The sequence below is a fragment of the Prionailurus viverrinus genome, chromosome D1 (genome assembly GCF_022837055.1).
Source record: "Prionailurus viverrinus isolate Anna chromosome D1, UM_Priviv_1.0, whole genome shotgun sequence".
Lineage (NCBI taxonomy): Eukaryota > Metazoa > Chordata > Mammalia > Carnivora > Felidae > Prionailurus > Prionailurus viverrinus.
The window spans coordinates 40,460,420-40,487,119 of NC_062570.1; the positions used below are offsets into that span (position 1 = coordinate 40,460,420).

Genomic DNA, 26,700 nt, shown 5'->3' on the forward strand with positions numbered 1-26,700 from the left:
AGAATATACCTAGAATAGTTTCCAGGCTGCACAAGGGACACACATGCAGTGTGTTTATTTTTTAAAATTATAGTTCTGCTTTAGCCATGACCCATTTTATAAATGTATTTCAAGATGGAAGCATGTTGTTTCAAATGTTATATGTTTGTTTCAGGCTAGAGACAGGACTACAAACAAGATATATAATTTTAAGCATTTATTTCATTAACCTACATTATAGTTGATTATATAATTTTGTTTCCTCCAAATACGCCTCTTTTTGTAACAATTTAATATGGACTAGCAGCTTAAACAGCTTAATATAAGAATCAGGCTAAAAATTATGGTATCATAGGTCCTCTTTTCAGATACCATATAATGAAAACAGTGATATCTTTCCGCACTTAGAATAATATTTGGAATAAATCTTAAGAATGATTTTATACAGGGGTGCCTGGGTGGCTTAGTCAGTTAAGTGGTTGACTCATGATTTCAGCTCAGATCACGGTCTCATGATCGAGAGTGCAAGCCTCACATCAGGCCCTGTGCTCATGGTGCAGAACCTGCTTCAGATCTTCTGTCTCCCTCTCTCTGCCTCTCCCCTGCTTATGCTTGCTCGCTCTCTCTCAAAAAAAAGATAAATAACTGTTAAGAATTTTTATAAATAAAATTGACGACTTTCAATGTCAAAACTAAAATGTAGGTGGAAACAATCTCAGAGTTCTTCTCAGAGAGAAGGGACTGAAGTGGGAGCACGCACATCAAGTTCAGATGTTCCTGTCCCCAGAGAGTTAAGAGCATGGTGAAGGAACAGTGGGAAAGATGAGTAGGGAATGCTTCTGGTATTCACTAAATCCTGTGGGAGCGATACTGTCCCTGCAATAGTTCTATTTAATCCTTCCCTTTCTCCACATCCCCTTCCTGCTCTCACCTTATCCCTAATTGCTATGGCTGTACCCTTAGAACAGAATTAGTTGCAAGTCTTGATTAAAAAGGGACCATTGCATCATCATTTCTATTCAAGAAAGCTTAGCTAAGTCACCCACTTTTCATTTAGAAGAAAGGCTAGTTACACGTATCCTAAGAAACAAAGATCTGGGAGAAACAGAAAGCAAGTGAAGATATGCTATTCACCTTTAGAGAAGTTGTGTTAGGTAGTTCCTTCTCCTTGTGGAGATAAGCCTTGTGTGGCCTACTGTCCATTTCGTTATGGTCTTTGCAGCTGGGACAGTTAATAATAGCTAAGACTGAGAAACACTGCTGAGGAGATGCTTGTTTTGTTATAGTGATAGTCTTCTGTAAAAGGAGGAGTTTGGACCGGAATGATCATGGGATTATATCTAAGATTTCTTTCTTGTTGTGCTCTGTATGAGTCTTTTCCTTTCCTTCCCTGTGCTTAGGACGATACAGGCCTAGGAAGTCCGAGAATGTGCAGTGTACTCATTACTGTCGGTATAAAAGCGGATGGCTGTCGTAAGAGCCTGGGGAACCCGTAGCTGCTAGCTATGAGGAGCTGTAAAGGGCTTTTGATGTCATGTGACTTACATTGTCAGAATTCATAATGGGTATTCCTACAAGAAAATATTGAATTAGAAAGCATCCCCGGGATAAAGAAAGTATGAATTAGAGAGGCTCCAGGTTATTAACTATTTATTGTTTGAGGTGACATCTTTTAAAACTAGTTATGAGTTGTATTGTTCAGTGGATCGCATTTAGATTTTTAAGCAAAGAATGTGTCTTAGAGATGATAATTGAGCTAAAATATAAGCACTGTAAGGGCAGGAACCCTTCATCTTTTAGGCTGATGATGTATCTCCGTGATCTAGCACATTGCTCAGCATTTAAGAGGCCCTTGGTAAATGATTGCTAAATAGGAATCTAGGTTTAATAGCATTTCCCATGTTACCTGATAATATAACCAAGGCACCACTACTAGTCCTAGTTGAGTGATGTTTTAGCAGTGTTTTTCCAAGACTTCCACTAACGTAATCCAATTAACAGTGGAGAGAAAAAGGCAAAAGTGTTCCCTTGGGAGTCTTGAGAATAGACTTGCCCAAGTAGCCTGCCTGAAGCATAGTATCAGCTCCCGCTCTGTTTACATAATCATAATCTTGATGTTGCTTTTTGTAAAAATAGTTCTCCCTCCAAAAAACCTTTGAAACTGGTACTTCAGAGCGACCCACTGTGTTTAGCCCATCCTCTGAGAACCCCCAGCACACTGCCACCCAGGAAGGAATGTGTCCTCTGAAGAGCAAAGGCACAGTGCAGTTGCAAGCAAAATAACCAAGAGGAAATAACCTTTTGATTTAAAAACACTATACAAGTGAAGCCACCATGATAACATTACACAGGCCATAAAAGGATGTTTCTTTTTGTCTGGATCTATAGGAAGAATTTTTCATATCACTTTATGTAGATTCTGTTCTTCACACCGTGGTCCCAGGGGTTGACATAAATTGCTGTGTACTACTTTAACTTATAGACTCTTCTTACCATCAAGGAGGTCCTAAATAGGAAAAGTGTGCATGAAATTAGCCTGAAGAAAATACTGGAATGTGGAATTTGGCAGACGAACAGTATTTATGTTGGAGCATGGATGCCACATTCATTGTAAAATCTTCCTAGATTACATGTCTCTCTACCTCCTCTAATAGCAATTTCTGGAATGTAAGCCATCAGGTGAAGATTTCTAGTCAATGGTGTAAGGGAAGGTGTGGAGATTTGAGCATCAATGGTGGTAGAACAAGTTCACAAGAGGACTTAAAATAGCACAGAGTATTTATGTGGGTTCTGTCTTACTGTGTCCTTCTGAGTGATGGTATATACATCATAGGAACAAACATCTTTCTCTTTGTTGCGGTTTCCTTTGTTCACTTTTGTTATGTTGCTTGCTTTTTACTAGCCCGAAACACGAGGTCTGTTCCATACCCCTTCACCTTTTCCCCAGCACAGTTACCGTGCCTTCTTATTTGGTTCCAGTTAGTGGCTTTTTAACTTTTCAAACTAGAACCTATAGTAAGAAAGGAAAATGTTTTATAGAAAAACCATCATAGAAATAAGTGTATGTGCGTCTGTGTGTATGTGCGTTTTTGTGGTACACACCACTCACACATATGTAAATAACTGAAATAAGTATAAGGCTAAATAAAAACACATATTTTCTGCATACAGTGTCCCCTGATATTCTCTATTCCAGTCTATATATTAGGAAAAAACATATTCACAACTCAACTCACCCAATTGATATCATAGCCCCTTTAATGGTTCCTGATTAGAGTTTGAAAAATCCTGGCCTAGAATAAATTCACATGTTACTCATTCATTCAGCACACATAGCACTTCCACTAAATATCAAGGGTATTAGGTTTTCATACAAACAAATATTGAGAAGCAGTAAGGTGCTTCTGCTGTCCCACATGTGGCGTTCTTTCTGAAGCATGTATTGGATAGGAAAAATTCAGTTAAAAAAATAGAGAAGAATAATTGGGGCACCTGGGTGGGCTCAGTAGGTTAATCATCCAACTCTTGATTTCAGCTCAGGTCATGATCTCATGGTTTGTGAGATCGAGCCCCTTATCAGGCTTTATGCCGACAGAGTGGAACCTGCTTAGGATTCTCTCTCTCTCTTTCTCTCTGCCCTTCCCCTGTTCATGCTCGCTCTCTCTCTCTCTCTCTCTCTCAAAAATAAATAAATAAACATTTTTTAAAAATACATAAGAACCATATAAGAATAGGGAAGGCATAAGGCAGGCATTTTGATTTATTAAGATAATTGAGCTGGTACTTCATTTTCCTCCCCAAACAGAACAAACCCCAAGTCTAAGCCCATGTTTGTAGCATACCCAAGCTATGAACATGAATATTCTGGGAAATAAAGCTGACAAGTAATGGCAGGTAATCAAGCCATGTCTTAATGGATCCTACCAGGCAATCAATGGTTTGAACTCTGAGGAGCTTGTTACCTACAGTGAAAATATTTAGGCAGGAATGGACTCACCAGAGGGCACAATAAAAAACCAGTAAGAGAAATAAATTTAAGAAAACTGGAAAAATAAGATTCATATATCCTAGACTAATCCCTCTGTCCTCTCCCTCACAAATTCTTTTTTTTTTTTCCTCATTACACTTTTGTTTTAATGGGTGTCAACATTCTGTGACAAATTTAATTATCTTTTTGCAATATTAAAGTTGCCTGTAACTGGGAATCCTGGCCTGCCCAAACTGCCTCTGACTTTCCTCATCAGAATGACTGTTATTAATTATATTAAATTCAAAATGAAGGGCATCTCACAGATACTTAATTGTATGCCTTTTATGTACTAGGTATTGTTCCAGGAACTAGTGGTGAACAGATGAAAAATCTCTTCCTCGTGATAGTTAGTTTAGTGAATATGCTCTAAAAGTTGAGTGGTTTACATTATTCAATCTAGTTGTGAAGAGTAAATAACCCTTGTCTTAGTTTTCAGCTTAGCATGAGGTGAGGTTCTTGGTAAGGGTTGTAGCTAGTCCTCAGACTTGTCTCTTCTTAACAGAACTAAGCTCAGATTCTTTTTTTTTTTTTTAATATTTTTTAATGTTTATTTATTTTTGAGAGACAGAGAGAGGGACAGAACACAAGTGGGTGAAGGACAGAGAGAGAGGGAGACACAGAATCCGAAGCAGGCTCCAGACTCTGAGCTGTCAGCACAGAGTCCAACGCAGGGCTTGAACCCACGGACAGTGAGACCATGACCTGAGCCGAAGTCGGACACTCAACTGACTGAGCCACCCAGGCGCCCCAGAACTAAGCTCAGATTCTTAACCTGAGTATCACCAAGGGTCTGGGATGGAAAGTGAATTATCATAGTCATCCCAGGAGTAGCTTTGTAGTCAGCCTTGAGAGAAAGACAGTCAGTCGGCAGCTTATATCCCAGGTTGGCTTTTCAAAAATTTTAAGATATTCGTATCTGTAAATTTAGGGTGAGTTTTGATTTATTAGCCAATGTGGGGAAAAGAGTAGAAGCATTGCAAATTTTGAAATGCTGTGCTTTTAAAACTAATGTTTTCATTGGAACATTTAGTTGCCCCATAATCTGATTTCATAGATTTCATATATTGACTGCAAAGTAATTATTTAAAACACACACTTATGTTTTTTACTGAGATATTAAATTTCTTTGCTACCAGTATAGTGTTTTTTTCAAGCAAGAATTATTTTATTCTTTGAAGTATTTTTATTTGTGATATTTAATAGATATAGTTTCTAAGAATTACCTATCCATACCCATTTTTTATTATTAATATTTACTTAATGAGTATCTGCCACCTGCTAAGAATATACAGAGAAGAATAAAACATGGTCTCTAACTTTCAAGAACTTTGGCAGTGAGTTTCATGGTAGTTTTTAATGTGCATTAAATGTTATTTAAAAGTTGTTTACATTCTTCTGTATCTTCAAAACAACTTCCTATAACTTTAAGAAAGTTTTTTGTCCTTTGGACATGCAGTTTAAGAGTAGATTGTTCTTTCAACTCTTCATTTCTAAAACTTAGTACATAGATGCCTGCTTACAACCAAATTAAGAACAAAGGTTGGTAATACCTGTAGAAAAGATGATGAGAGTAAAAGTTTAGGGTGATTGAAAATATCGATGTCAAACAGAAACTAGTAGATTCTTAAAACAGAAAAGAAGTAAAAATGGAACAATTGATTTTAAAAGACTGCAGTGCTTTTCTTAAGCACTCTTATTTCTATATTACTCTTCTGTGGTTGATAATTGGAAGTATACTAGCCTTTCAAAGGTTCATATCATTTTATTTCCCATTTGTACTCTGTGTAATACCAAATGATAATATTTGCATATAATCAGTATTATTGACTGGCATTAATAATAACCAGATCCTTAGCCTGTATAACTTGTTTTAAATCAATAGAAAAGTAATTATACCTATATGCATAGGTGTATTTTAAAATATATTGTTAAAAACCTATAAGTTAAAAGATTATTAGAACAAAAGGAATGTTCTAATAATAAACTGGTAAGAATATTTATTTAATTGTCTATAATTATATATCAGAGTAAGTGAAGCAGGAGTCTTTATTCTGTACATTGCAATAATTTGACCGTTTATATTTAAATCTCAAGCCTCAAGCTGAGAAATATATCCTGAAAGCATTTAATATTAAGATTTTATTGTTGCTAGCCCTAAGGAGTTCCTTCTTTCTTTAATTATGTTGTTTGCAGTATTTTCAAAGCTATTCCTACTCAGCTGTTTTTCTTTCCTCTTACTTCCTATGATGCATATATTATAGAAGGAGACTTATGAGTTCCCTCTTGCTTGGCCACAGTTTAGAGAACTGTTGATAATCTTTACTATAAGTCTTAAGACATCAGAAATAAGCTTAAAGCCTAATTAATATTTAGGACTTTCTGTACCAAAAGTGGAATATTTTATATCCCTTTAAAATGATTGTATTTTTTCTCCTAAGGAAGAAACACTCTTCCCTGTGCATAGGCCTTGCAGGTGGGAAAGCAGAGCTCTAAAGGGAAGATCGGGGCTATCAATGATGTTTCTGCCTAAAGAGGACGTGTGTTAATGCTGTGGCACTTTCCATCCATGGTCTCCTCTCCAGTTTGTTTGTTTTCTTTAAAGAATACAAGAGCAATTGTTTTTTTTTTTTTAATTTTAATTGTTGCAAAATATTCAAAATTTCAAAAAACCACAACACATAATTTTATTATCTGTAACCTAAGAGAGTAGATTCTATAATGTTCTGAGTCCTATGATTCTAGTTTTCTCTGTGTGCCATTATCAACATTTAACAAGTGTTCTTTGTTCAGACAAAAGGTAGTTAACCAAAGTCTCTATAGAGACATGTATACTGATTTTGACAAGACACCATCTACAACGTAGAAATTCTAAAGATACTTATAAAACTAAAACTTGCGGTGCTGTTTTGAAGCACTGGGCATCAACCCAGCCTAATAACTCTATTTACCTATTAATGTAACTTTTATATAGGTGGAATTCCTGTGTAATCTAGAGGACTTTGCAAGTTGAAACCATTTAGATGCCCTCCTTGTGGACCTAAGAATGATGACATTTCTGCAACTAATGACATACATACCAAGATTTTTAAGCAAGGAGAAGCATAACTCAAAGTTCATTGTGAAGTTTTTCTTCTATATATAGATCAATAAAAAGACAAACAGTATGCTCAGTTTTTAAAAGAAAGTTAAGAAAAGACATTAGCTCTTCATGAGACTCAGCCTAGCCTTTAAAACATTGGCTTCGGGGCGCCTGGGTGGCTCAGTCGATTAAGTGGCTGACTTTGGCTCAGGTCGTGTTCTCACGGTTTGGGAGTTTGGGCCCCACGTCGAGCTCTGTGCTGACAGCTCAGAGCCTGGAGCCTGCTTGGGATTGTGTGTCTCCCTCTCTCCCTGGCCCTCCCCAGCTTGCACTCTGTGTCTTTCTCTCAAAAATAAATGTTAAAAAAATTTTTTTAAACATTGGCTTAGCCTAAAATGAAATATTTCCAGCAATATTCTGAAATCTTTGCATTGCCACATTCAAGCTCTCTAGGCTTGTCAAAATGAACTGTCCATACGTCATCTAGAAATTTAGTAGAGATCAGCTAGCTTTTTTTTTTTTGATAAAAAAGCATTTAATTAGTAAGATACTGGCCTACGTTTGTGTTAATTTCTTACCTATCTAACATTAAAGGTAAAAGGAAGAAAGCCAGGTTCCTAGGGGCTGGTGGATAGGGAAAAAGAGTCTGACAAAAGGGTACAAACTTTTACTTGTAAGATGAAGAAGTTCTAAGGATCTGATGTATAATGTGGTAACTATAGTTGATAATACTGTAGCGTTTAACTGAAATTTGCTGAGTAGAACCGAAGTGTTCTCACCAAAAAGAAAGAAAAAAGACAAACATGTGAGGTGATGGATGTGTTGATGGACTCAATTACGGGACTCTTTTCACAATGTATACTTAAGTCATGTTTTACACTTTATACATATTACAGTTTTGTCACTTATACCTCAGTAAATCTGAGGAGAAAAGGATCAACTGAATTTTGAAATATTCTTTTAACAGGTTATATCAATCAGTGAAAATTCTATATTCCTTTGGCATCTTTGTGACATATTCAATTCAGTTCTACGTTCCGGCAGAGATCATCATCCCTGTGATCACATCCAAATTTCATGCTAAATGGAAACAAATCTGTGAATTTGCAGTAAGGTCCCTGTTGGTTAGTATTACATGTAAGTATTACTACATATTTATATCATAATTTTTCTTGTTGAATTGCTTATAATTAAGCTACTTAAGTTATATTTTTTAATATGTTAAAAACAATTCATTCACCTCGCTGAGATACTTTTGGGGTTAAAATTCTGTTGTTCTACCACTATGTAAGAAAAACACAAACCAGATCCTATCATACTTAAAAGAACTACTCAGATTGTTATTTTGAAAACTACATCAATGGTGATTAAAATATATCTAAATCAGATGCATAAGGGACTCATTATATTGTTCATACACATTTTACATTGGTTTTCATTTTCCTCAGGTTTTTTATTTCCACTAACTTTTGTGTATTTAACAGTTTGATTCTCTAAGACTACCTATAGAAATGGGTTTTATTTTGTTTTGGTCTTTAATTATTTCAGTGGCTAATTTATATTGTTTGAAGGACTATATAATCTTGTACTAAGGTTTCACAATATAAAATGCCTCCACCAGAAAGCATTAAAAATGGAGACCTGTAGGAGAAGAAACTTGATTGTGGTACAGTGATATACTAGAAATAGCATGAGTTTTGGGGTCATACTGACCTGATGGTTGAAACCTACCACTCACCTGCTCGTGTCTTTAGGCAAGTTACATAGCATCTTTAAACCCGTCTTTCCTCAACTTTGAAATGAAGATAAGATTTCCTTAATGGCATTTTTATAGAGTTCAAGAATATTAATAAAGTAGCCAGCATTTATTATTGTCACCATTATTATTGTAACCACAAATATAAGATGACCATAACACTGAACTAACTAATGGGATTGCCTAGACCTAGAATGACTCATTAGAAGTGGGTCAGCTTTCTGTGGAAGAAAACCATCTTGGCCCATTCAAGGTGAGAGAAACGAGAGAGCTAGAAATTCGAGGCAACTCTATAAATCGCAGTGAGCAATTTGGGGTGGATCTTATGCCTAGATGTAAAGAAGAAGCAAAGGTGGGAAGAAGAGATGAAACCGGTTTTCCAAAGTAATCATTTAAGTGAATTGTATCAACAATAATCATCAAAAATTACACTGAGGAATGAATTCAGTAAGCCCTTACTCCAATGACTAATAAAACATTCGGTAGGCAAAAATTATTTTAAGACATTTGAAATATTTCTTACACATTGTTTTTATTGATATTTTGACTACTACATAAAAAGACTGATTTCAGTAAAAGTCCTTTTAATATAGACGTAAGACTATAAGTTCTGAGAGTATATCTCCTTTTAAAATTACTGAAGTTCGGGGCGCCTAGGTGGCTCAGTCGGTCAAGCAGCCGACTTCGGCTCAGGTCATGATCTCGCGGTCCATGAGTTTGAGCCCCGCGTCGGGCCCTATGCTGACAGCTCAGAGCCTGGAGCCTGTTTTGGGTTCTGTGTCTCCCTCTCTCTGACCCTTCCCCATTCATGCTCTGTCTCTCTCTGTCTCAAAAATAAATAAACGTTAAAAAATTACTGAAGTTCACTTGAAGGAGCTTGAGGAAAACATTAACGAGATTTAACACTTCTGATATTTTGAGAACTCCATCCGTTTCTGCACATTGGCTGCCATTGTTATGTGGAAGCTGCCCGTCTGCTGAAGCACAGAGCACACTGCATATCCGCTACCATGACTTTATTCCCAGAAGCCACGGGCTTTTTCTCAAGAGCTGAGTTCATGGCACAGAGAGTTGCCAGTTTTCTTTCCTGCTTCTGTCTTTTAGTTAAAAATAGTGAAAGCTATTGAACGGTATATGAGGGTTATATTTGTCTTTGGACAAAGAGAACACAGACCAGGCAGTGTTCCCTTCTACTTCATTGGGACACATCATTGGACGCTGAACTTCATTTGAGTCTTAGGCACATCCTGGTAAAGGCCAGTTGATATTCATGGCAGGACTGTTTTTCATCTGTTCTCTAGAGCACTTGACAAGCTTTTGGGGCAGGCTCCTCGCTGATGAATGTGTACACAGCTGTTGGGACCTCATCGTGTCCACAGAGCAGGCTGTTCACCACTAGCAGTGAGAGTGGAGGCTCAGCTGGAGGTGCTTTGAAAATTGAATAACCTATCAGTGTTCCATAATCCTTTCTAAGTACCGAATCTGGGTTTGTAGGATTGGCCTTCAAAGTAGTGGGCTTATCAGCTTGGGTTGCATTGGTTTGTCCAAGGCTCTATTTAGCATTTGAAGCATCATTTCAAAGTATCTTCTTATGGAACTCAAAAGCTTGGAAAGATGGGTCAGACCCATCCTAGCTGTTTCCTGTAGGCACCTTACTTGCTATAGAGGTATCTCACAGGTGAGAGAGAAGAGTTAGTAGAAGCTGGCCAGTGGCCACCATCGACTACAACAGATACTTTTTACTTTAAGAGCACATCTATAGAAAGAACCTGTTAAGTTTTGAATTGTAATGAACATGGAGACCAATGTTTTGATTCCATGTTTGACTTGAATCTGTAAAATATGCTAAATACTATTTATTTTTGTTATCCAATTCATTGCTCTTTCTACTATTTTTATTTTGGAAAGCTTTTGGCTTTGGGAGCATGCTTTCTGGTTTTAGGAGATTATGACTACAAAGCACCAAAAAATAGAAATCTTACTAATTTGTAGAATACTAGAGAAGATACACTAAAATCTTTCATTTAAGTTAGGTGCCACTTCAGGTGAGGAAAGATACGATTTCGTAACCTCATATTCTATCTTAGAGTCAGGAGGTATCTGGGAAGTACCATTAATTATTTGTGTGATTAAAATTTATGTGCTGGAGTATTTATTACAGTTTGGTTGTTTAATATCAAGTATTTTGTTTTTTTCTCTGATACATCTTTTTTCACCCTACAGTTGTCAAGAATGGACTTAAAATAGGATTTTTTTTTTATGAGAGGAAACTTTGTGCCTTAAAGATACTTTCTTTTTCTCTATACTGTAGTTTTGGCAAATAGTGAATAAGCTTAATTGGTTTTTAATAGATCTGCTCATAATACCTGTCTATAAAGGACATAGGGCAGCCTATTTACAGTAATCCTATAGTAAATATTTGTAATGAATAAATTGCCCATATTCTAGACTATCCTTTGTTTCTGTGATTTTGAGTGTTTATATATTGATTTTGCCTAACGTGTACATATTTATCTTCCTTGTCTACTAGTAGCATTATAAAATAAAACTTCAAGCCATTTTTTACTAGCGTGTATCCACTGATTATATAACATTTATTTTAAGTTTATTTATTTTGAGAGAGAGAGAGAGAGGGAGGAAACAAACCAGCGGAGAGGGGCAGAGAGAAGGAGAGACAGAATCCCAAGCAGGCTCTATGCCATCAGCACAGAGCCCGATGTGGGGCTTAAACTCACCAACTGTGAGATCATGACCTGAGCCGAGATCAAGAGTTGGACGCTTAACTGACTGTGCCACCCGGGCGCCCCAATTATATAACATTTAAAGGATGACTTCAGCTAATTGATAAATTTCATGATCAAAAATGTTTGATAAATGTCTGAATAGATTTTAAAAGCCTATAGTGTTCATCCACATGCTTTTTCAGCCATATTTCACTTGATTTTTCCTAGTAACAGCTGGATTATTGAAAAACATTAATGAGGAAAGATGAATTCCAAAAAGAAAGCCTCTTCAGATGGCTCTGTTCTGGTCATGCTTATCCAGCCAGTCTGTTACACTGCTGTCCGCTATAAATAGGTAGAAATGTGTCTCCATTAAATGGATGTAGTCACTGAAATTTGAGAGGTCCTAATTGTGTTTGGGAGTTATGCTTATAGTGCCCTTGAGAAAAATGTTAAGAGAATGTAGCAAGCGTCCGTTCCACAGGGAATCTACTCTATGAAGCATTTCCAGTTTAGAGTTTCAACTTCTTCCAAGTCATTTATCTTATTTAAGAAACTTTGCTACACTTCAGTCCTCTAGGTGTGAGGCTACATTTATAATTTCAAAATAATTTTTGGTTTTAGCTTTCAAAAGAATTTAAATAGGAAATAACAGATATTTCCGAGAAACCTAGTAGTTCCAAACTAATCCCATGTCCTCCTGGAAAACATTGAGAGCCACAAAAAGAATAGGGGAAGGAAAAAAAACACCCATAACCTAAAAATTAAGAAGTGGAGAAACTAGTAGGCTGCACCCTGAAGACTTCATTGCAAAGAGCCCAAGTTAAATTATATACCCACCACAGAAAGGTCGGCAGGAGACATACTAGAAATGAGGAAAGCAAAAGTACATAAACTTAAAAATAAAAAGGGATAAAAAAAAAATGGTAGCTTTAGGAGACAAGTTAGGGAGAGCCGGCACAGACCTCGATGGGGTCCTCAAAGCTGGGACTCTGCGGGTGGAGTCCTCCGTGGTGGCAGGGCTGACGTGGCTGTCACGGGGTACGTGTGAGCAGACTCCGTTGTCTAGCTGCTCCAGACCCTCAGCAAGCCGTTCAGTGAACCATTTTAGGACATTTTGAAGCAGGAGTAGCGGTCTTAGTTTTTACAGACCTTCTGTTGATACCTTTGTTATGATGAGGGTAAGTGAGGTCAAGAAAGTGCAAGATCAGAACTTTCAGAAATTTGCCAATAGTTTGGAAGAAAATCCTGTCGATAGTAGTAGTAGTACATTATTTTGTTTTCATTTTTCATTTTGAAATAATTTAGAAAAGTTATAAAAGAGTAGAAAAGTTATGAAAGTTGTTTACGTAAGAAAATCTGTTGAAAAGTCACAGTTCAAGAAATGTCACTCACTGTTTTGGTTTCCTTGTGTGTTTGACAGAGTCTTCAACAGGCAGCAATTTAGTTAGTGCCTACTTGCATTAATTTTGAAGTATTGAAAATACAGTAAAACCTTGGTTTGCGAGCGTAATGCATTCTGGAAACATGCTTGTCATCCAAAGCACTTGTATATCAAAGTGAATTTCACGAACCATTGGCTCGGTTGGGATCATGTGACATTCCGTGTCATGTACTACTCATATTGCAAGACGTCGCCCGTTTATCAAGTTAAAATTTACTAGAAATGTTTGCTTGTCTTGCAGAACACTCGCAGAACAAGTTACTTGCAATCCAAGGTTTTATGTGTCTACATTTAGTGCTCATTTAAGCAGTATATATTTAAATAAAGAAAATACGTATTTTCATTTTCTAGGTGCTGGAGCAATTCTGATTCCTCGTTTAGACATTGTGATTTCCTTCGTTGGAGCTGTGAGCAGCAGCACATTGGCTCTGATCCTGCCACCTTTGGTTGAGATTCTTACATTTTCTAAGGAACACTACAATATATGGATGATCCTGAAAAATATTTCTATAGCATTCACTGGTGTTGTTGGTTTCTTCTTAGGTACATATGTAACAGTTGAAGAAATTATTTATCCTACGCCCAAAGTTAGAGCTGGCACTCCACAAAGTCCTCCTCTAAATTTGAATTCAACATGCTTTATGTCTGGGTTGAAATAGTGGAAGCAGAATTATGAGTCTTCTCCTTTTGTCTCAGTTCTGAAAATTATTAAAATGAGAACTGGTAGAGTCCATTGCCATATGTCTAAAATTAGAGCCAAACTCTCTTTTCTTTTGGCACAATAATGACATTTCAGTAGTAAACTGTAATTCTTTACCAGTAGTGGTAAACTATGACAGATTCTTTGTTTTGAGTATTAATAATAATTTCAAAAAATGTTAGTTTTGAAAATACTATAAATTAAAATGTAGAAGAATTAAAGAATAAAAAGACTTCCATTATTCTTCATTCAATCAGAAATACTCTAACCAAGATTCTCTTTTACGCCCATGCTCCTCTTTCCCCACCCAGCTGAGGAGAGAACAAAGTTCCAACAATAAGAGAATCAGAGAAGGACATAGTTCACAAAAATCTTCAGACCATCTCGGTGAATGTCAAAGTGTACTTTGTGTATAATGTAAAAATATCTCAATTGTGTTTTTATTAGAAAGCCAAATACTTACGAATCACCCTTGCAAGGATAGAAAACTCTAATGTAAGCATCAGAAATCCCTAAACCAGAATTGTTCTACACCATTCTATGATGGTAGTTGACCTGCACAATGAAAATTATGAGGTGCTGTGGAGATCCTGATTTAGTGTCTCAGTCACATTTGGAAGAGACTTTAAGGGTTATCCAACACAATTCCCTTGATGTCCAGAAAGGGTAAGTAACTTGGTCAAGACCACGTAGCTTTGAGATCAAGCAAGAGAATATGATCTTTTTACCCCAGTCCAAGATTTTTTATTTTTCACATCACATCCAAGAAAAATAAAGTATGTTCAGTTTAGCCTTTAGTGTTGCATCTACATAATTATATTTTAAAGCTCAGAAAGCCGGTGATCTTTTAGTAATATATGTGACCTGAGCATAAAATCAGAGAACTCCAAAAAGGATGCCTTACTGGTACATAAACCTAAACAAGAGAAAGAAAGTGTTTGTTTGTTTGTTTGTTTGTTTGTTTGTTTTAGAGAATAGAAAGCACTTTCTGGTTTAACTGCTGGTGAGTTGGAGGTGCCCAGCTGTTCTTTCTATGGCTGGAACTCTCATTATTTCTTCTCTTTCTAGGGATTGTAGGCACCGCTTTTCTTAATGGCAGAAAATAGGTATCTGACAAAATACAGGATTTGTGTATTACTTCCAGCCTGTGGCTTTCCTGATTATAGCCTTTTATCAGTCTGAATGGGCAGAATTAACAAAAAACATAAATTTATACTGAGGAAAAATCAAGGCAATAATAGACTGTCTACTAAATATTGAGATACTCTAGGTTTCTTGCAGAGAAATACCTTGTATTCATATTTGTCAAGCCCAGTTATTAATGAAAACAAGCTCAGTTGACATGGATGAAAACTTTTAAGTTTAAAACATTAGGAATCTTGATTTTTTAAAAAATTCATACATTAAAACGTTTTTAATCAGGCTGGTAATTTGTAATACTACAAGATATCGTCAAGATCACTGTAGTATATGTATTCTATATTTTTATATGTAAATGTGAACTTAGCTCAAGTATTTTTTTGCTTTCCATCATTAATGAGTCATCAAGTACAATTCTAACAAAGTCTCAGAAGCTTTATTTTTGTACAAATTCATAAGAATCAAACTTTTTTTAAACATTTACATTAGATGTCACCGATAATTTTTTGTGACACTTTTGTATCAAATCTGTTATGTTGAGCTTTCAGTCACACTGAGAGAATGTGGAAGAAGTTACAGGAAAAGTAATCGTCATTGAAACTGTTACAGAGTTGTGTTTCTAAGAATAAATTAGGTTTTTTTTTAAAAGAAATGTATAACTTGGTATAAAATGACTTGAAAACCATTATTTAATAGAAAGCACTATTACTTTTTGCCAGGTATCTTCAGATATTTCTAGTCTATGCATGAAATTTTATTTTTATACTTTGACCTGTTTATTTTCCTTATCAAATTCGGTGAATTTCGAATAGTTGATTATAGCAATAAATGAATTTTAGCATGAACAGAATGTTGAGTGCATTATCAGCCAGGCTTCCTTATTGTAGCGAGTGCTGAATCGACATCCAGTACTTAGTTCACTAAGTGATCAACACTTTAAATATGAGAGGAAAGTCGAGATGGTGAAAGAGGGGCTAAAAAGGGAGAGACTAGCCCCAATTCTTAACAAGAAACTATTTAGATGTAAAGTATATATGCACTCTAAGGATTTTTGATGAAGCATATTTTTTGCGAAAAAATCAGTGTCATATTTTTCCTCTGAAAATTTAGTTTTAACAACTTACAACGTTTCAAAAGATTTTTGGAGAAGATATTTTGATTAGAACAGCTGTTGCTTTTATTTGGGGGCCTGGAAAAATGAGAGTGGTTGCACCTGTCAAATTGTGTACTTGATGTCTAGGTCCGTTACATGATGGCTAGAGCGACTTCAGCATTTCACCCGCCACTGCAGTAAAAAACCCTCCTCTCTGAAAGTGAGTCAGGTGCCTGAGAGGCCTTTCCACCACTGAGGTAGGGGAGAGAAAGGAGAGCTTTACCCACCTCTGCTGACCTCTGCTCTAAGCCAGTCATCATCAGCACCCTACATTCAAAAGGGTTTTCCCAGCTCCAGAGTCCACTTGTCAGAACGCTGGCTTTCAGACCTTTCGTATCGGAGGCTCTTCTTTTCCCCACATGGTCAGATTTCTGCACAATTAAATAAGAATTAGGGTTTGTTTTCCCTAGGTAAAGACCAATTGGTATTATGTTATCAAATAAAAGAGTGCGATATATTAGCAAATGCCACATCATGTTTTAATTCTGTCCTTGCTGGATTCTCCTTTATTAAAACCATTTCTGCCTCCCACCTAAGCAGTGCACTTAAATTAACATTTTTATAGGCATTTTATGCAATGTGCATGTTGTAAATTTCCTAACAGGGCCTAATTTCATTCAGTATTTTCAGAATAGTTACAGGAAAGCTGTCTAACCGCAAAGCACTATAAAAATATTAACTGGACTATTAAAGTTCCACATTAGTGCCATTTCTAGCTGTGGCAAAGTGCAGGTCTGCCTCTAGCTTACCTGGGGCACTTGGTCACTGTAGATGTCAGCCCAGCATCTGAAGTACATTTGTGTATGATAGTATACAGCCACATTAGGTTTTCACCTCAGTTCTTTATTTAAAAAGGACAGTGTACAGAATAAAGATAATGGAAATAATTTTAAAATCATACCCGTGGCTCAATGAATATTTTCTGTTGAGAAATAAAAAAAATCGGTGAAAATACCGTTGATCATGTAAAATGAATTTTGTTTTTTTTTAATGAATATTTTGTTCATTTTGGATTACCTAGCCTTCTCCTTCATAAGAAAATTTGAGAACTTTGATCTAAAAGGTGGAATAAGACACTTCCTAACATGACGTGGCCAACTGTAATAAGTGATGCCTTCTTATGGACTATCTTGTTTATGCCACTAGTGCTCACTCGGCTAAATGCCTTAATGAAAGTGGCTGATTTCCACCTAGAAGATAGGAAAACATGCTTAAGAAATGACTAAAAATGCTATTTATTGCCCTCTGATAAATGACAACTCTCATTCTTAAAATTTCGTATTAAAATTAGCTAGTCCTTATGTACACACACACACACACCAGTAATCTATGTGAATTAGATACTAATATGAATATACCATTTAAATTGGGTCCAGAAAGATAATGCATTCGTTGAAAGATCACTCCAGAAATTATTCCATTAGAGTTTTCTTGATAACAGATAGGAAATTACATGCTTATATCGTGAATAAATTAAGCTGTGGATTTTTGTTTTTCAAAATGATTTTGTTAGTTTGAAAACTTAAGTTATCGTTGCACTTGAGTTCTTTTTCTTTTAACTTATTTTTCTTTATTATATGAAGAAAACTGTCTTTAAGTACTGTAACTCTTCTGAATTTTCAATAAAATACAATTATTTTGCTTGCAAATGCCTTTTTAAATGAATTTGGCTTTTATAAGGTTAAGTGATATTGACAAGTGTCGTAAGCTGAAAATGGCGCTCATATTTTCATAACATTTTAATCGGTCTTTGTGGTTAAATCTTTGTCATGTGTGATCTTCAGCGTTGGAAGTTGATATTATGTGCCTCCAAGATTTGAGAGCAGAAGTTGATGAAAAATGAACATACTCAAACCATGACCTGAGCTTCCTACAGAGTGAACACAGAATGAACAGTCTGGCGATGCTGCCTCCGTGGTTTAATGTCCCATTCTCTTAGGTCAAGAATATGTATCACTCACACTTTTAATACGCTTTGCTTGCATTATGCCAACTCACCATATCAAAGATCATGAAGATATTTATACCTTTAATAATAATCCTGCTCTTGTGAACCTAATGTAAGGGCAGGCCATAGTTCATCAGAAGAGAGACAGCAGCAGCATTACGCTTTAGTCGTGAGAACTTGGAAACAACCTGAATGTTCAACAATAAGGAAATCATAAATTGTGATATATTCACCTAGAATACAATGCAAATTGTATTAATTACACTATTGTCATACCAAAGATGAATAATTTTGGAAAGAATACATGCATAAAGTTAATTTTTAATTGCAGCTCTGTAAAAATAATGCTTTCGAACCGAGACGAGATACACAGAAATTGGAACCATAGTGTTAGGAAAAAAGATGGGTTACTATTTTAAAATGAATAGTAAAGGAAGGACTGTGAGAGAAATAAAGAGGAATAAAGTTGTAAAACCTTAGGAGGAGTACATGCTCTTAGCCAGCACCAGAAGGAACAGGACAAAGACAATAAACATACAGTAGAGATAGAACAAGGTACAGAGAGATATAAATGCAACGAAAAGCCCCATGGGCTACTTGCTGAAGGAAAACATCAAATATGACCACTTCGTAATAATTTTAGTTTTTTTTTTTAATGCAAAAGATTTAGAATGGTGGTTCTAACATATGCAACATGGCCTCAAAATTTTGCACATAAATTGGTGGGGTTCACATGTCAAAGGACTGGTTTGATTTGAAGTTTCCTTTTAAGTGTAGATTTGTTTGAAGGCTTAAAATGGTAGGAGGGAATCAGGTCTTCTGGTCTTCAGAGTTTTCTGGTGCCATGAAGCACAGGACTCACTGGTACCAGATGACAGAATGCTCCTCAAAGGAAAGCTGATACATTAGTCTCGCCAAGGAATTAGGGAGTAATTTCATTTCCCTCCCTCCTGGATCTTGATCTGGGCTAAAGGATGAGAAGTGGACCCAGAACTCCCCCTGCCCCCTACACACACCCTGCCTAACTTGCACTAAGCCGAGAGGAAAGGGGGTCGAGTGTGGATCAGGCTGAGCAGGTCTAGAGCTGAACAAGAACGCAGACAAAAAACTAAACAGTGCAGAAGGAGTGCCTTCAGATCACAGAGCCACAGGGTCTCATGTATCTTTATAGCTCCAGCTTTTCACAGTGCTCTAAAGGGCAAAAGAATAGGTACTAGGAAATTGGATATCGCCACTCTCCTACCTTAAATCTTCTCTCCTTCCCCAATCTCAGCTATGCAAAGACCACACTCCTTAACGTGGCTCACCGGCAGGTCTCACTGCCTGCCTCCCCTATAAGTTACAGTGACGCCACATGCTGGTTGCCCCACAGTGCATATTCTGTTTCCACCTGCACAAGTCCATCACATCACGCTATGATTTCCTTCTACTTCCACCCCTGTGTTTTTCTGGGCAACCCTTAGCTATTGGTAAGGCTCAGTTGACACGTACCTTCTATCAGCGAGCCTTCCTCTCCATCCTCTCCTCTCCCCTGTTCAGAGTGAGTTGTGTCTTCTTTCACGCTAGCAAATGACCTTGGGTTTATTATCACACTTTACACATGGTTTGACAATCCAGTTTCTGTGTCTCTCCACTAAACTGGGAGTTCTACAAGGATGCTACATATGTTCATTGTTTGGCTTCTTCTCTGTCCACCCATAGAGAGGATAAGCTCCACAAAGGAGGTGATTTTGTCAGTTGTCTTCACTACTGAAAATCCAGTGCCTAGAGGAGGGCTGGGCACATCGTAGATGCCTAAAAAATATTTGTTGAATGAATGTATGAATTGAAAAAATAACAACAAAAAGCCCATATTTGATCTCTGGCACATAATAACATCTCCAAGCACAGGGGCAAAGTCACACTTGTTATACTGTCCCCTGTACCCCATGCCTGTTTGTTTAATGACTGTAGCCAACCCTCTTCTGTATGCTAACCCAGCAGGCTGCAATATTATAAGCAAAGACCCCCAATTCTGAGTGTCTTATAGAAAATCCTATGAATCTGTCAAACCTTAACATATTCGGGACCTCCTGGTAGACCATGTGAAGTCTAATAAGAAAGAAAAAGCTGAAAACTCTTCCTCATAAGCTTTGATGTCTTCATGTTATACATAAACATATTGAGTTTTGTAGGAAAAAAATCAGAGGTTACACTTTCTACCCATTGTTTAAAAAATTACATATGACCTACAATGCAAGTAGTCCATTTCTGTCTAAAAAAGTATAAAAAGAAGTATCTGTCTAACGTATGACATCTAGTCTTGATATCTGAGAGTACTTTCCTGAACTTTTGATGCCTAAAAGTTCCGTGCTTGTAGAAGAGTCATGCATTCAGTAGTTTTTGGGGATCATCTCACAAAGGAGAGTATTCTTTGGCTATTCTGAGAAGCTATCTATTGTCAAGCACGTCACAATATATGCCATAAATAGACCCCAGTAAAAATCAAGAATGGGAATCTACAAAGGGGTACATGCATCCCACTGTTTGTGGCAGCATTATCAACAGTAGCCAAACTATGGAGAGAGTCCAAATGTCCATTGACTGATGAATGGATAAAGAAGATGTAGCATGCACATATATATATATATATATATATATATATATATGCATATATATGACTCAGCCATCAAAATAATGAAATCTTGCCATTTGTAACAATGTGGATGGAGCTAGAGTGTATTACGCTAAGTGAAATAAGCCAGTTAGCAAAGGACAAATACCATGTGATTTCACTCATGTGGAATTTAAGAAACAAAACAGATGAGCATATGGGAGGAGGGGAAAAAGAGAGAGAGAGAGAAGAAAACAAACCATAAGAGACTCTTAAAGATTGAGAACAAACTCAGGGTTGATGGAGAGATGTGGGTAGGGGATGGGCTAGATGGGCGATGGGCATTAAGGAGAGTGCTTGTTCTGATGAGCACTGGGTGTTGTATGTAAGTGATGAATTCCTGAATTCTACTCCTGAAACCAATATTGCACTGTATGTTAACTAGAATTTAAATAAAAATTTGAAAAGAAAGAAAAAAAGTGAGTGGGAATCTATAAGTGTTGGGGAGAGGGACTGTTAAGACGATTGTTTTGTAGAAATAGCTAGAAATGAAAAGTGAAAATAAGAAGCAATGGCTATCTGGAAATTGGAAATAACTGAAGATCCATTGTTCCATACAGTGTCTTTCATGAGACCTCACCCATGTCTATTATTGGCACAGAAAGCAGAGTGTGCTCTAGGACTGCCATCAGAATTTTCAGTATGAAATAGATGGATTTTGCCACTAGGAAAAGACAAGAGACCTCAAGATTACTCTCATATAATTCAGGTCACCTTCTTTAGGATATGCTTGTATGAGTGTGGAGCCTACTTAAGATGCTCTCTCTCCCTCTGCCCCTCTCCTCCACTTGCACACTCTCTAAACAAACAGAGAAATAAATAAGTAAATAAATAAGTAAATAACAAAAGTGTCAGAAATCACATAATATCAGTGGTGTATGATGTGGAAGGTCCTCATCAAACGGGTATTCTGGGAGCGATTTCACCGTTCAGCTAATGCTGTGTAGTACCTATATGAAGGACGTGCTCAGTGACTTTTGGTTATTACAATACAGAAAAGCCACACAGGAGAAGGGATTTTTAAGTTATTTGGGAGCCATTATATAGACTGGACATGTGTTGTGCTCAATTCTGACAGAGGCCCAGATTGTTACAAGATTAGAAGAGTGGCCTCTAAATGCAAATCCATACCCTTGCTTGGTTTTCAGAAGTTAATTAGCCATCTACCATAGAGCCTCCTGATTGCAATTTTATGTTTAAGGAAATAGTGACAATTATAGTATGATCAGCTTGTAGTTATTGCCTGTGCATATTTTTAGCCCATTCTGCCAAGGAATAGATAGACTAGAGTGATTAGAAGACACTGCTTTTCCCTACTGACAAATGCTGGCTGGCAGAGGGACATGTGCTCCCAGGAGCTGTGCACTATGGGATGGGGAAATTCTTTCATGACATCGTTAATGCCAACGACGACCATTTCTATCATTTCAAATATGTGAGCTCTTTCAGCGATATCCTCCATTATCCTGACAAGCCTGAATCTATCACTGCAGGGATGAATTGTTGCCAGTTTTCAATGATGAAGATACAGTGTCAGGATTAAAACAAAACAAAACAAGCTGCGGTACAAATGTCTCGGTCGCTTTCTCACTAGAAAAAAGAAAGCGAAGAAAGGTATGTTGAAAAGCCACATCAGGATGCTGCAAGAAGACATAAGGAATTGTTCAACAGAATGCAATGCAAAGAGTGGATTAGGAATTTATTTGTCACTCCCCATAACTGGACCCAAACTGCCAGGTTTTGATCCCCCTGTGGATGTAAGAGTTTTCAAGGCACCACTTATTAAATCTCTCTATTAGTTCTGGGTGCATATTTAACGTGAATATCCAGAATTATCAGATGGGGCCATCACACACTTGCTGAAATTCCCCATCATCTATAATTTTAATTTGAATCCTCCAATTTAGTAGCAATGGAGAGACAGTGAAGAAACATACCGCATATAGAAGTTCATGTTTGAATTAATTGAGCCAAAGCTTAGTGAAAGGTTAGCAATGAGATCATCCCTCTTCCACTGACATGAAGCAATTATTTTTACCATTAATATTATGTTCCGCTTTTATAATTTAAATACTTCTGTGTCTTTCTATTCACTTAGAATTAATGGCCCAAGAGTACACTGAGGAAACCATTAAGTAGTTTGGGGATAACAAAAATTTGAGAAACTCTGGTGAGAAATTGTTGGTGGAATGAGTGGCCGAGGGAATTGTCTAAGGTACATAAAGCCTGACAGTGACAAAAGAGAATCCTCAAGGGGTTTTTTTCTTGCCAAGGCCACGGAAAATTGGAAATAAATATTGAGAACTGGTACAAGGGAGGGAGTGTTACAAATCCTAGGATTTGAATTTGATGAAGACCAATATGGAGATGATTGGATCTTTTTTCTTTTAAGTTTACTTATGTATTTTGAGAGAGCGAGAGAGAGAGTGCGCATGCAAGCAGGGGTAGGGCAGAGCCCAAGGAGGCTTTATGCCCAGCACAAAGCCCAACAGGGGCTCGATCTCACCACCATGAAATCCCGACCTGGGCTGAAATCAAGAGTTGGACGTTTAACCGACCGAGCCCCCCAGATGCCCCTGAGGATTGAATCTTTTAAGACTCTTAAAATACAATAGTTCCCCCACTCCTTATCCATGGAAGATACATTGCAAGACCCCAATGGATGCCTGAAACCATGAAAAGTAATGAACCCTATATATACTGTTTTTTTTCTATATGTGCACATATATGATAAAGTTTAACTTATAAGATAGACACAGTAAAAGATTAACAATACCTAATGGTAAAATAGAACAATTACAACAAAATACTGTAATAAAAGTTACGTGAATGTAGGTTCTCTCTCTCTCTCAAAAGATTTTATTGTACTGTACTCACCCTTCTTGTGATGATGCCTTTGTGTTGAGATGAGGTGGGTGACGTGGGCATGGTGATGTAGTGCTAGGCTACTCTGACCTTCTGACCATATGTCAGGAGGGTCACCTGCATCCAGATCATGCTAGATTGTGGGTAACTGAAACACTGGAAAGTGAACTCGTGAACAAGAGGGGACAAGTATATAACGTATGGAAATTATCATATTAGCATAAGATAAATTGCATCATTGGTAACCATTCTCAATAAAAACGAAGACACTAGCAGGATGACAACAGGTCAGAAACCCTTTAAATCTGCCAAATGATACACAGATTTTCCTCTTGGCAGGAAGATTTGCCTGCCAAAATTTCAACCCAAACTGGGCCACCGATATTGCATTTTTGGACAGTATTCTGGACATCTTCTCTCATGATTACCCTAATAGAGCTCACTGAACTTTGAGGGGAAAAAAAAATAAAAGGACAACTATTTTTGGTATCCACATATTTTTGTGAGCCTGAGGTCTAGAAATATAATGATAGCAAGAAAGAAGAGAGAGGTGATCTAGATACTAAATCTGATAATCAGTCCGTTTCAAAATTGAGTCCATGAAACTACATCTTGAGGAGTACAGCTGGTAGGAAAATATTGCTCTGATGGTGCATTAGTCAGTACAAGTAATACAGCTGCTATAACAAACCACCCCTAAGTCTTAGTGACTTCACATGATAAAAGTTTATTTCTTGCCCAAGTCACAAAGTGTTGTACATTGGGCCCCTCTCCTCCAGGTGGAGATACTGGGATCCTGGCCGATTACATCTTGTGTCACTACCATACTAAACACATAACCTCCGTGGTAACCCTGGAAGGGAAAGAAAACAGCATGGGCTACTGTGTATGGAGTTTTGTGGCCAGGCCTACAAGAGGTGTAATATCACTGCCACCCACATCCCATCGCCCAGAACCTAATCAATTGGCCCTATGTTACTCATTGCAACAAAGGCTTGGACATACAGTAAAACCTTGATTGGAGAGCATAATTCGTTCCAGAAACATGCTTGTAATCCAAAGTACTTGTGTATCAAAGTGAATTTCCCCATCAAAAAAAAATGGAAACTCAGATGATTCGTTCCACAACCCAAAAATATTCATGTAAAAATGATTACAATACTGTAATATAATACAAAATAATAAAGAAAATACAAAATATAAAGAAAAATAAGCAAATTGACCTGCACTTGCCTTTGCAAACCTTCATGGCTGGTGTGAGGGAGACCAGAGAGAGGAGGGTTATTGTGTAGGACGATTTTCACTATCACTAATGGAATCGCTGTTATCTATTGGCTCATTGGAATCTCTTTCTGCATGGGGGCCATTGTATATATTCGCATAGATGTTGACCACAGCACAGTATTAATAAACTCTTGTCATATACTGTATTTAATGTAACTGGCAATAAGGCAGCAGAGGAAAAGGTTTATATCAGCAGGCAGTCTGACCTACAATAAAGCAAAGCATTCCCAAGCTTACTCTTGTACCAAAAAGCAAAGGACTGTCCATAGGTGCTTTGAAGGGACAAAAAATACACTAGTGCCAGTTGTGGGCACCTTCCAGCATTCTGAAACATTACTGATTTCTGCCAAACACCACGACCTAAGCATGAGAGACGATCACCCACAATCCCGCAGTGAGAGAGAGAGAAGAATCACTGGCTCAGTTGTGATCATGTGATGTTCAGCATCACGTACTACTCATATTGCAAGCTATCGCTCATTTATCAAGTTAAAATTTATTGGAAATGTTTGCTCTCTTGCGGAACACTTGCAGAACAAGTTACTTTTAATCCAAGGTTTTACTGTAGAGGCATTCCGTATGCCCAGAAAGATGAAATGAGAATGGTAAGCAGCTAGCAAGTCTCAGCTGGAGATGAGTAACAGAAAGTAGTATTTTACACTAACAAACACACCAAAACAATTATGCTATAAGATCCAGAAAGCATGTGAATTTTTAAAATGCAGCACAATGCATTCAAGCAATTCTGAGTTTAAGGATTTCAAATTGGGTTCAACTGCGGACACCTGAGAAAGCACAGTCACACTCTGCTGTTCTAACAGGTATCTTGGTAAAGAAGATGGAGAAGTTGGTAGCCATGTTTTTGGACTGAGCTATCCGCACATTGTCATTTTCAGCTCGGTGATCGACATCAGAGAGAATCAGATATGCAATCTGCACATTTAGGACAAAATTTCTTCTCACACATTCCTCCCCATTCCCTTAATGGAGATAATTGACTCATACGAGACATGGAAACAGCTGGGCTGCTGATCTCATTAGCACTGCGATCAGGACTGAGGGGCCTCAACATGGGAACCTAAAAGGAGGCAATGATGGAAGATTAACTGCTGTTATAAAAAAGGTGAAAGGAATTCAGTCTGTTCAGCTTTTCCCATTCACACAAAGAGAGAAGAAACATCAGCAACGGGGAGAATATGGAATTATATTTCACTTCTGAAATTTACCATGTACCTTTTCTCTTGAAACCTTAGGGGTCAGAACCAAGCGAGCATCATCCATGGAATGCAGCCACTGAACTAATTTTAAAAGTCCCTTCTGAACACAGCAATGTAGTAAGAAACATTTGGTGAATGGCGGAGCAGAGGTAGAGAATGATACTGCAGTACCGACAACTCTTGAATGGAACACGCTATCATTTTTCATTAAAAAGATACAGTCAATAATTAAACTTGCCATTTTGAATCTCCATGCTTGCTTAAGGAGAAATAATTTCCTGAAATTACAAGAGCATTAAATATGTAATTATGATATAAGTAAATACCAAAGGCTTCATATTTTTAAGTAAAAAGCACAGTTTAGAACAGTATGAGAATAAAAGGCTCTGGAGATAATAGGTAAAAACAAAAAAACTACCAAACCAAGAAAAAAGCTAACAGAGTGCAGACCCCACCAAGTCACAGATTAACCCTAGGTGGTTTGCACCTATTTTTTTCCCCAGACTGTTGCTTTTTCATCCTATAACAGAGTATTTTGCAGAGCAGAGTTTTTATTTTGATGAAGTCCTATTTATAAATCTTTCATTTTATAGATCACGCTTCTGGTTTCAGATCCAAGAACTCCTTGCCTAGACCTAAACCCTAAGGACTTTCTCCTACTTTAAAAAAAAAATTTTATATTTTTATATTTTACGTTTAAGTCCATAATCCATGTTGAGTTAGTTTTTG

At 37.1% G+C, this 26,700-nt stretch overlaps 1 protein-coding gene across 2 annotated transcripts in view; it reads left to right on the top strand.

Annotated features, from left to right (window-relative positions):
- The window catches only part of SLC36A4 (solute carrier family 36 member 4), a 51,065-nt gene extending 32,783 nt beyond the window's left edge, over positions 1 to 18,282 (top strand). For both annotated transcript variants that reach the window (XM_047878150.1, XM_047878151.1), the window contains 2 exons: positions 8,056 to 8,225; positions 13,363 to 18,282. In XM_047878150.1, coding sequence (XP_047734106.1) covers positions 8,056 to 8,225; positions 13,363 to 13,670 — 478 coding nt within the window. In that variant the 3' untranslated portion in view covers positions 13,671 to 18,282. The remainder of the gene's footprint in view (positions 1 to 8,055; positions 8,226 to 13,362) is intronic.
- Positions 18,283 to 26,700: the final 8,418 nt, after the last annotated feature.